A 12,341-nucleotide genomic window follows, 5' to 3' on the forward strand; every position below is an offset into this window, starting at 1 on the left:
ATTTTGGGGTTGTTAACAATCGGAATTGGTGTGCCATCGACTTTTACCTTGAGTTGCAGTTTGACCTCCTTTGTCCAGGTCGCAAAGAGGGTCGCCGTGGACTTTGTGGGGGAAAGTTGGAGATTCTTCGCAGTGAAAAAGTGAGAAAGATCGGTCAGTTAGACGTCCCTTTATCGGCTGGGGGAGCTTCGACTTATAAAAGTTGAGCAGCAAGGGTGAAAGGACACTAACCTGCGGAACACCTTGCCTGATATTCCTCTGTTTGAAGATTTGGTCTCTAAAACTCAGATTTTGATTGTCAAATCACGTGGATGTAACTCCCTAAATTAATTCCTTCTGTTAGTCTTGGCAACGAAATTTTATCGTATTATTAGATCAGCATAGACTGCTGTAATTAAGGGGGAAGTCTACTGCGAATTTTTCAAAAAATCGATTTTTTTTATTAGCTTAAAAAATACTTTGAACCTTCTTAAATAAGGTACAATATGTGTTACAGCTGGGTAAATTTTTCTTCGTTGAAATTTCGACCTTTTCCCGAAGCGCTCCAAAGCGCGTACCTGCTATACTGAAACTTTAAACGCATTTTTCTCGAAACTAAGTTTTTGTATACGGTGTACACGATATCTCGAGTTCTGATAAATGAATCAGCTTAAAAATTTAATTATATATTCTCTGTAAAATGTTATAAACAATAGTAACATCAATTTTAGGCAAAAAAAAAGAAAAAAATTTCAAGAATTTTTTTTTCAACGCCAAAATTGTTTATCGACATAATCCTACGTCAGACAAGAGTCAATACTATGTATATGATAACAATATTTTGTTTTTTTGTTTTAGATCACCGAAACGTAAGATTTCATGTACACCGTTTAGGCACCTAAGAAAAGCGGACCTGCGCTTGCAGAAGTGCCACAGCGGCCATTTTGAATATTTTGACTTAAATTTTTTTTTTCAAAAACTTAAATATATAATAAAGATAAGAGTTTAAATAGATTTTATGTACGAGCAATATTTTGTTAGAAATAAAATCCGGAAAATAAGCCTGTTTTTTCCCTTGTCACAGTAGACTTCCCCCTTAAGAGTCAATAGCTAACAAGCCAGAATGTCCTCAAAGTCTGCATTTGTAAATTAGAAATACTGCAACACTGTTATGCTCCTATTAAAAAAAAACGAATCCAAAAAATTATCCTCAAAGTCGAAATATTTTTTTTGATGGAATTCGATTAATATTCTATTATTGCTTTTTCTGTAGAACTTCCAATAACAGTCAATTAAAGCATCAAAGAATCCATGAACACTCACATACATACATACATACGTAGATTAATATCATCAGTGGTTAAAAGTATATGTATGTATGTATGTACTTGTATTCAGGTGCATGCATTGTTCGTATTTGTTACTTACGTATGTACATATGTACATACATATGTGTGCATTTACTCCAATAAAGTGTGAAACTAAATATTATTTTTTTATTATAAAATATAACGGTAAAACGTTTTAACATGTGATGATGCTATTCTAAATAAAAATAATGTTATAACTAAGTAACGGTACAGACTTTTACTTTTGAACACACGCAACTCCTTCAATAAGTATCCACTATCAAATGCAATTATTTCAGTTTATACATACATATGTACATACAAATGAATGGATATGTACATATTGTATGTGTTACGATTTTATTGCCATCTTATCGCGCACACATGGCATGGTGTCCGTCGTCGACTGGCAAAGTTGCACCGGTAATAAAGCTTGCCATACTACTGGCCAAAAATGCGATTACTCCAGCCACTTCTTCCTCCAGGCCCGCACGACCGGAAGCATGTGTTATCATAGACTGCTCTAAAATTGCTTCGTACTCCTCATCATCCATGCTGTCACTTTTCTGAACATCTTTTATAATAACACTGGGGTTGACCGAGTTACAACGCACACCTTTTGGCCGTAATTCCAGTGCTATGCAACGCGTAAATTGATCCAACGCCGCTTTGGAGATGTTATAAGCGAGTATGCCGGGAAACGAGCGGATACCACTTATGCTTGATACGTTCACAATGCATCCTTTAGTATCGATCAGATGTGGCACCGCCAACGAAGTTAGTTGAAAGACAGCACGTATATTTATGTCCATTACACGATCATATTGATCCATCGTAGTTGTTTCAATATTGCCAATCTCAACAACGGACGCATTGTTGACAAGCACATCGATGCGTCCGTAAGTGGCCATTGTTTTGTCAACAATATGCCTCACTTCCTCCTGCTTGGTCATATCTGCATGCACTATCAATGGCGAATGTTCGTGTACATCAATGACTTTGTCGGCCACCTCACGCAAACTTGCTTTATTATGCCCAACAACAGTAAGAAGGCCACCCCACTTGGCGAATTCCATGGCGGTGGCAGCACCAATGCCAGAATTGGCTCCAGTGATAATTATAACTTTATTTTTGAAATCCAAGGGAGATGGTGGCGGTGGAATCACCACTGGTTCTTGTAAATCAATTGAATGGTTGAATTTTATTGGAAACATTTTGTGCAATCACTAAAAGATATGTGTATATATTATACGTATGTATGTATATATTGTATTTTTGCACGATCAGGATTACTATAACAAACGCGGAAAATACGAACAATGCTCGACAATAGGCAACGAAAACTGTAAGCCATAGACTGAACAGCTCTCACCGACGTGATCGCGTTAGGTCCACCAAGTCACTTGTCTTTTCTTGTTCTTCATTTGCCTAGCTGTTCAAGCGGATAACATCCAAAACACGATTCTAGCCGTACATACATACGAACATGCATGCATACATATGTGTCTAAGTATATATGTATGTAACTACATGCGTGCGTATATATATGTATATAAATGCCTCAATGTGTCTCCCGCTCGCACGCCCACTGGACTTTTCTCTAGGCCATCAGTGATTCTCAAACGTTTTCTGTATTGCCAGAGTCATTGGGGGTAGACTATACTCCTTTTGAACTTAATATTTAGTAATTTACTTAATGGTTATACAATAATTTGCTCAAAATAATCAGCACATCGAACCACTGGCTTGATCTGGTCATTTTTGATGTGTCTGCATCTGAGCTGTCTAACAACTATGCGAATCCGTGGGGTAAACCTAGTGCTACATAGGTTGGGAGCTGCTGAAAACAAATACATAAATATGTATGTACGCAGTACATACTTATGTACATACATGAACCATTGGTGGGAGCGAATTTTTACACTCCCATTTGTTAATTCTGTGGCCACACGCATTAACTGCCTAAGTCGACTTTTCAAAGTACATGCCCTCGACAATCTGTTCTTCGTTACCGGAACGACCCGGATTTGACTCAAGTAAAATTTTGACAAATCACTTTTGGATAAATCTATGTATCTAGATAACGACCTCAAATTTGGTTAATACCAAAAATTAGCAGCCGGCCCAAATTAAATTTTACTTAAATTTTCACAGGTGTATAAAGAGCGATTCGGACTGAATTAAGCAGTTCGTTACTTGTTTAAAAGATACTAACTCCTGTTTAGTATACAGGTACATAGTGCTTTTTATTGGAAACATGGTTTTCGACTTCGGCGGTTATTTCGAATGGGTACAGAATTGTGTTTGGCTATTTATGTGCTCAATAATTTGTAGATAAACTTGTTGTTTGGCACGCAGATTTCCAAAGGCGAAAAGAAAGAAAATTTAGTGTTTGTCGGAAAATGTTTTTATACAGTTATAAATGTTCGCGCATACTTACATATGTTCTTTAGACCTAAATAGATGAGTTGCGCTAATACAAAAAAAAAATTTAAATCAAATTGCACACACAAGCGATCACTAGAATACTTCTAATCTCATGTACTACATACTATATATGTACGAGCTTTCGACATTATTTTTCTCGTCGATAAATATGTACATATATAGTTGCAAAATTTGCTTAAATAAATGGGGCTTACCTAATCCGTGGTAAGACGCGACAGACGTATCGTGTTCTCAAGTCCTGTCCCTTTGAAGCCGACTCAAGCGGGTGGAGTTTCCACTACAGCTGGCTCTACGTTAAGGAACGACCTGGTTTGCCACTTTAGCAGCATCTCCCGGAAAAGTAAGGGAAATTTTTTTCAAGTGAAGTCTTCATCCTATCAAATAACATTTATATGTTTAAACCACAAAAATTATAATTCTCTTGAAAAGCTAAAGAAAAGTATTTTGAATTTAATTATAGGCCAATATCATTAATTCCTAATGTAGCAAAAATATTTGAAAAAGTAGTGCATAAAAGATTACTTTCCTTTCTTAACAAATATAATAAAAATCAATATGGCTTTCGCAAAGGAAAATCAACCAAAGATGCATTAGCTCATTTTGCTGAATATATATTTATAAAAATCTTGATAATAGTAAACCAATTATTGCAATATTTTTAGATTTAGCAAAGTCTTTTGACACGGTTGACCACAAAATTCTAATACAAAAATTAAGCGATATTGGTATCCGTGAAATCGCCTTGAATCTTATAAAAAATTATCTTACTGGCAGAACACAATGTGTAAAGGTAGATGGTACTATTAGTAGTGAAACGATTGTGGATATTGGAGTCCCTCAGGGGACAGTATTAGGACCTTTATTATTTTTGATATGCATAAATGAAATATATAGTGCTGTACAATTTAGCCAAAAAAAAACCCTCACAATATAATATCGTATGCTGACGATACAACTATTCTTATAAGTGGCGATACTTGAGAGGATGCTGAATTAAATGCAAATTTAATTGCAAATAAAATATTTACATGGATGTGCCAAAACAAGTTATCTGTGAATATTAATAAAACGGTATTTCTTACTTTTGGAGTTTATAAAGATTCTGTACCTGGAAATATTAAAATATTTATGCATAATCATGATTCTAACAGTAAATGTAACTGTATTCCAATAACACGGGTTGAATGCACTAAATATCTTGGCATTCTAATTGACTATAAGTTAAAATGGGATTTTCAAATTAATTATTTAATAAAGCGAAATAGATATTTAATCTTTGTGTTTGCCAAATTAAAATATATATTAAACAAAGAACAATTATAAACTATTTATTATGTCCTATTTGAGTCAGTCACCTCTTACGGTATCGTAGCTTGGGGAGGCGCGTACAAATCTGAACTATATAGGATTGAATTAGTACAAAATAAAATATTAAAAATAATATTTAAGAGTTAACAAAATACAATAACAGATAATTCCTTAAAGATTAGCAACATTCTTTCGATAAAAAAGTTGTTCTACTTTACAGCTTTAATACAAAATTACAATAACTTATTTCTATCAAGGATAATAAATACTAGAAATAGAAAAATTGAGCACATAAAATGTAAATTAAGTATTGGTTCAAAATGTTACATAAACTATAGCATTAAAATATTTAATCAGCTTCCAAAGAGGTTAAAAGCCTATGATGTATTTAACGACAAAAATAAAAAAGATATAAAAATCTGGTTAACAATAACTAATTTAAACCTATGATATTTGTTAATATCTCTTAAAAATATCACTATCTCTTAATATCACTTTAAAAATTAATTAAATATTTAAAATAAAAATAAAAAAATTTATTTTATGTTCTTCATAGAACCGCTAGATGTTGTAACATAAAGTTAAATGTATGTTACGTATGTTACATATAAAACTTATTTTGTAAAATATCATATTACGTTTGTAAAATTGTTATTATAAATGCTACTAGCCTACGAACAGACTTTTAATAGTCTGTGTAGGACTTACAGTTTATTGTAAATTATAACGTATTATTATACTAGTAATAAATAAATTCAAATTCAATTCAATTCAATTCAATTATATTCTCAATACTACAATACAAGGCACAAAAATATACTAATTTCAACCAATAATAAATGCAACGAGAAATCAATACGTTTTGTTTTAGTATGTGTACATTTCGTAGGTACATTAACGTGGACACATAGCATGGCGGCCACCATCTACTGCTAAGCTAACGCCAGTTGAGAAAGTTGCCAAGTCACTGGCCAAAAAAGTAATAGCATTTGCTACTTCATCTACTGTACCAGGACGTCCCAGAGCGTGAGTAGTTTTTGAATGTTCCAAGAATTTTTTATACGTTTCCTCATCCATACCACCACGTTTATGTAGGTTGGTCACGGTAACACCAGGATTTACGCAGTTTGCACGAACACCTTTCGCAGCTAGTTCGAGGGCAACACACCGTGTAAACTGATCTACACCCATTTTAGAAATGTTGTAGGCTAGCACACCAGGGAATGAACGTATACCATTTACACTTGAAACATTTACGATATTGCCCTTCGATTTTACCAGTTCCGGTACAGCTAACATTGTCAGGTGATACATTGCTCGTAAATTGGTATTCATCACACGATCGTACTGTGCCAAGCTGGTATTTTCAATACTGCCCGTCTCAATTATACCAGCATTGTTAACTAAAACATTCAGTTTATTGTATTTCCTAAAAGTCTCTTGCCAGACAATTTCCGTATCAGATTCCTTGGAGATGTCTCCCACCACCAGATGTGGATCCTTACCAACAGCGGCACACTGCTTTGCCACAGCTTTCAGGCTCTCTACATTACGTCCGTTGATTGCCAGTGAAGCTCCTAATTTGGCGAAGTTTACTGCAGTAGCAGCACCAATACCGGAACTTGCTCCTGTGATGAGCACTACCTTTCCTGCAAAGTTCATAGTTAAGTATCGAGGATGATGATATTAATCACAGCTGGTCTCTGGGAGCTTGCGTAAGTTGCAGAGATAAGCTTTGTTTTATTTACTCAAAGTGATTTTTATTAATTATCTGCTATTGTTTATATGTCCACATGCATATGTTCTTATACGGACATGATCAGCTGTCGATTGTAGAGGTTATCACAGGGTTGTTTTTATTCACATTTTGGAAATATGCAATATCTATGCAATAACAATAATACCATAACAAGATTGCAGACAGGGTACTCGCTGTCGTTAGCCTCTTACTGGAAAAGGTCGTGCGAGCCGCAGAACTTAATCGCACAATTTTTATAAGAGCGTACAATTGTTGGCGTATGCCGTATGACATTGACATCATAAGCCTTAACAACCACGCTGTTAGTTCTGTCTTTTTCAAACTGGATAAAGAAGCAAAGGGAATGGGTGTTGTGGGTCACGAGGATAAAACGAAGTAGCTCCTGTCATCAAACAAACAGTCGTCGCACTCGCGTATCGGCACCCACATCACTGTTGACATTTACATATGATTTCGAGGTTGTAAAAGACTTCGTTTATTTAGGAATCAGCATTAGCACCGATAACAATGTCAGCTTTGAAATCCAACCGAGAATCTCTCTTGCCAACAAGTGCTACTTTGGAGTAAGTAGGCTATTGAGTAGTAAAGTTCTCTCTCGACGAACAAAACTAACACTCTATAAGGCTCTTATCATGCTCATTGTAACGTATGGTGCAGAAGTTGGACGATGACAACATTCGATGAGCCGTCCCTTGGAGTGTTTGAGAGAAATATTCTGCGAAAGTTTTTTGGACTTCCGCACGTTGGTGACGGCCAGTATCATAGGCGATGGAACAATGAGCTTTACGACGACATTGACATAATGCAGCGAGTAAATTTACAGCGGATTCATTGACTGGGTCATGTCGTCCAAATGGAAACAAACGCTCCGGCCCTATGAGTTACAACCGGCTGATAACAGAAGAAGAGGAAGACTTCCCCTGCGTTGGAAATATCAGGTGGGAAAGGACTTGGCTTCACTTGGTGTTTCCAACTGACCCCGGTTAGAAATGACAGGCCCGCTTTGTTAAACTCTGCCAAAATCGCGTAAGCACTGATATGTTTGTGAAAAATATTCTTAAGAACGACAGATTATAAAATAGCAGAAAACGTTTCCGGGAAAAAGAAAGCGCGAATGGATATTATCCAGATTGATATGATGAGCGTTAGATTGTCAAAACAGGATCCCAAGAATAGTGCTGCTGAAATCCATTAAGAATTATTTGTTCACTTGAAAAAACAAATAACGAAAAAAAGCAGTTGCGCTTCGATTGTCAGAATCACGGCTTTACGGTCGACTGGCCCGAAAAAAGACATTAGTAACAGCAACGCAGCGACAACGCCGAATTGAGTTTTCTCGAGAGCACACGTCCTGGACTCAAAATCAGTGACGTTATATTTTATTCAGCGATGCAACGAAAATAAATAGACGGTCCAGATGGTAGGAAGTACATGCGACAGCCAAAACGTGCAAGTTCGTCCCACTAAACATAAAGAACGGTGGGACTTAATAATAGGAGGCTGATTTTCGTGGAACAGTGTGGGGTTAAATCATCATATTGAAGGTATTATGGATACGGATACTTTATCCGAAAGAAAATTGACCGGTGATTTGAAAATTTGAACAAGACAATGATCCAAAGCCAACTTTCGTGTGACAATTAAGTGTTTTCCCCAAGACAATTTTATCGTTCAGGGCCAAGGGTCAAGCATAGGAATCCATTCCTGTTAGGTTTAATAATTCCAATCAAAGGAGCTGTGCAGCAGTAATAAAGCAAAACGCAAAACAAAATATCAGGTCAGTCCATAAGTTTTCATGTATTTTACCCATAATTTCACTTTGTACGATTTTTGCATACAAAAAATTATTCGCGCAATATAACAGAACTATTAATATTTTCTTTGATATATTTTGCATTCAACAAGTGATTTTAATCGCGGTAAAAATGCAACAACTGCTGCTGCAGAAATAAACACTGTTCACGGAGAGCATACCGTGAGTGCAAGGACTGTGCAAAAGTGGTTTTCAAACTTCCGAAGTGGTAACTGCGACGTGGAGGATGCCCCGCGCGCTGGTCGTCCTGAAGTCTTTAACTCGTTCGCAAACGCCAATGGTTAGATAAAGATGAAACACCAGAACCGACCCCTAGAGATGGCCTTCACTCCAAGAAGATTCTCCTATTGGGTCTATTTGGTGGGATGTGGCCGGTCTTTATTATGAACTTCTGGAACCAAACCCGACGATAACTGCTGATTATTATTCCCATCAGCTATCAAACCTGAATGAGGCACTTAACAAAAATCGACCGTCTAAAAAACTTATGTTTTTCTTAGATAAAAAACTGCAAGACTGAAACAGATTGAAAGCATTTTAAATTTATAAAATAAAACCTAATATGCAAAACATTTTAGGTTGTTATTGAAGAAAAAATTGATTCTCTGACTTGAAGTACCCAATGGCCCAAGTCATGGTATTAGTACCGTTAACAAAAAAAAATGGTTAATTTCAAATTCGTGCACCGTTTATTCTAACATCAAACAATAACTATAAAATATTATAACAATTTTTCAAATATAAATGCAGTATAAAATATTTCCGGGTACACATCATCGTGGGCACATAGCATGACGACCACCATCCACAGCCAAACTGACGCCAGTTGTAAAAGTGGCTAAGTCACTGGCTAAAAATGTGATAGCATTAGCCACTTCATCTACTGTGCCAGTACGCCCCAGAGCGTGGGTGGTTTTTGAATGTTCCAAGAACTTTTTGTACATTTCCTCATCCATACCGCCACGTTTGTGTATATTCGTTACTATGACACCAGGATTAACACAGTTTGCACGAACACCTTTCGCAGCTAGTTCGAGGGCAACACACCGTGTAAACTGATCTACACCCATTTTAGAAATGTTGTAGGCTAGCACACCAGGGAATGAACGTATACCATTTACACTTGAAACATTTACGATATTACCCTTCGATTTTACCAGTTCCGGTACAGCTAACATTGTCAGGTGATACATTGCTCGTAAATTGGTATTCATCACACGATCGTACTGTGCCAAACTGGTATTTTCAATAGTGCCTATCTCAATGATGCCAGCATTGTTAACCAAAACATCCAGTTTATTGTATTTCTTTAAAGTTTCTTGCCAGACAAATTCGGTATCAGATTCCTTGGATATGTCGCCTACTACCAGATGAGGTTCCTTACCAACAGCAGCACATTGCTTTGCCACGGCCTCCAGGCTCTCGACATTACGTCCGTTTATTGCCAGCAAAGCTCCCAATCCAGCGAATTTTACTGCAGTAGCAGCGCCAATACCGGAACTTGCTCCTGTGATGAGCACCACTTTGTCTTTGAAGTTCATAATTGACACTAATTAAGATGGCTTGGTTAAGAGTTACGTAAGTTGCATAGAGATGTTAATATACTTATTTACGTCTCGATTACTAATTGGCCAATAAAATTAATATTTTAATTGGTATTATTTAAATTGTGCAGCTGAGAATTATGGTTGCAATTACAGAGATGTACGTTTTCAGAATATAAGGGTTAGGCTCTTCGCACGGCTCGTATCGTATTCGACACGATTTGTTTTGTAATGCAGCGACGATAACATGTCATGTGTACATATCCGTGCGCATTGCGGCTATCTATTGTTAAAGTAGGAGTTGTTCCGTGTTAAAACACGAAATTCTTTTTTATCAATTTCTTTGAAATCAACAAAGTACTCGTAGAGTCACTCTTAGCACAATAACTCCCGAACTTATGAAGAGAATATCATGTAATTTGACAGTTGCTCTTAAGGTTAGTATTAACGGAATAAGAGGTACCATCTATGTGCGAAAGTACGTTCACATATGCATTAATTACTAATAAATCCACAAAATTAATCTACCCGTTCACACATGGCAGATTACCTGCAAAATTGACAATCAGCTGTCAATACTTTTGTGAAAGGTTTTTCTTCATAGAAATTATTTTGGTGGAATACATATTTCGGTGTTTTTGGTTTGTTTAATAATTATTAACGATATGAAGAAAATACAAGGAAAAGGAATAGTTAATTTAATTGTGCAATTGGTTGCTAATAATAAACAGTTGGAGAAACTCTGCAAACGAAATTTACTGAGGTTACACAAAATTATGGCAGCAATACGTCTTCGAAATTCGATATTACATTTTATAATAAGTAATATGAGGACAAAGCGTTTATGGACATACGCTTTTTTCTGTAATATGAAAGCATAATAATAATATTTAACAAATATTTTATTAGAATTATGTCTACAAACGTGTTTCTTTGCCGGCATCCATTTTATTTAGTTTTTACTTTGACGTGTTTCTTTACACTCGTAAAAATAGTGATCTGTTACACAGAAAACACAGGGTTGTATGTCAAAAAGTATGGTTATTATTCAGGATTATATTATAATCTCAGACTTTGGGAGAAATTTTATATGGGAAATCTCGCTTTTCAATTACGGATTGGGAGTTAAGCACGAATAAGTAGATCAGCTACTTATATGTGTGTTATTATGCCCGGGACTTTTCAGTCATGTGTTATATAAATATTTTTTCTGTAATAAGCGAAGTTAATACTTCCATGGTATTCAATGGTATGAAATAACAAATGTTAAAAAAAGAAAACAAATGGAAAAAAATAATTATGTCTCTTCACATAAATATATAGACAACTCTAGTTGTCGTTGTTGGTGTAGCAGTAACTCTAGTAGACAGCTGGTGTTGACAAACATCAAATAAAGGGTTTTTCAATAAGGGCGGGTAGATGTTGAAATGGAATAAAATGGCGTTTGCTGTGTGGCACGTAGCGCCGTCCTGCTGGAACCACATGTCGTCTAGGTCCATATGGTTCAATATGGGCCATAATAAATTGGAAGGTACACTAGACAGGGCTAGTTTACTGGGGCGGTTGCCCTTGGTCGGTAAAAAATCCGAGTCATTCCGATAACGTAGAACCGGCTGCCTTGGGAAATTCTGTTAAAAATATTGCTGCTGTGGCGCAAAGTGTTGCTGAACAACCTTCAACATCGATATCCCGACGTTCTCAACAATTAGGCATTCATAAATCGACAGTTTGGTGAATTTTATCTGCAGAGGTGGACATTTAAATGATGTCTCTCTTCAGATATAATTCTTAAAAGCCGTATTTTGAATGAAAATAGGAAAACCTGAAAGAACCTAAATTTTTACATATTTTATTTTAAAACAACATCTACGCAGATCTTTTGAAATACCCTATGTATTGAACTGTTCATAAACATATTAAGGCAAAATATTAGTCTCTTCCGTCCCCCTTCTCCCAGGCAGTACGTACTAAATGCATGTGGAGGATGTTTTATGCTGTTATAACATCAGAATTTTCTACTTATAAACTTCAAAACATAAGAGACGGATTCTTTGTATTTATGCATTTTATAAGTTGGGCTTGGTGTGGAAAATTTTCCAGTTCCAGTAATTTTTAAGACAAAATTATAAATTTTTAATGAT

General features: G+C 36.0%; 3 protein-coding genes across 3 annotated transcripts; all 3 read right to left on the reverse strand.

The window, feature by feature from the left end:
• Window positions 1–1,453: 1,453 nt before the first annotated feature.
• Window positions 1,454–2,752, reverse strand: LOC128871782 (3-oxoacyl-[acyl-carrier-protein] reductase FabG-like). The gene has a single exon (XM_054113848.1). It carries the CDS (start codon window positions 2,540–2,542, stop codon window positions 1,700–1,702), a length of 843 nt encoding a protein of 280 aa, XP_053969823.1. The 5' UTR covers window positions 2,543–2,752; the 3' UTR covers window positions 1,454–1,699.
• A 3,097-nt stretch (window positions 2,753–5,849) lies between these two features.
• LOC128871786 (3-oxoacyl-[acyl-carrier-protein] reductase FabG-like) lies at window positions 5,850–6,936 on the reverse strand. Its single transcript, XM_054113857.1, has one exon. The coding sequence runs from the start codon at window positions 6,744–6,746 to the stop codon at window positions 5,979–5,981; it is 768 nt and encodes a 255-aa protein (XP_053969832.1). The 5' UTR covers window positions 6,747–6,936; the 3' UTR covers window positions 5,850–5,978.
• Window positions 6,937–9,326: 2,390 nt separating this feature from the next.
• LOC128871785 (3-oxoacyl-[acyl-carrier-protein] reductase FabG-like) lies at window positions 9,327–10,401 on the reverse strand. Its single transcript, XM_054113856.1, has one exon. The coding sequence runs from the start codon at window positions 10,195–10,197 to the stop codon at window positions 9,430–9,432; it is 768 nt and encodes a 255-aa protein (XP_053969831.1). The 5' UTR covers window positions 10,198–10,401; the 3' UTR covers window positions 9,327–9,429.
• Window positions 10,402–12,341: the final 1,940 nt, after the last annotated feature.

Source organism: Anastrepha ludens, chromosome 2 (assembly GCF_028408465.1).
Source record: "Anastrepha ludens isolate Willacy chromosome 2, idAnaLude1.1, whole genome shotgun sequence".
NCBI classification, from domain to species: domain Eukaryota; kingdom Metazoa; phylum Arthropoda; class Insecta; order Diptera; family Tephritidae; genus Anastrepha; species Anastrepha ludens.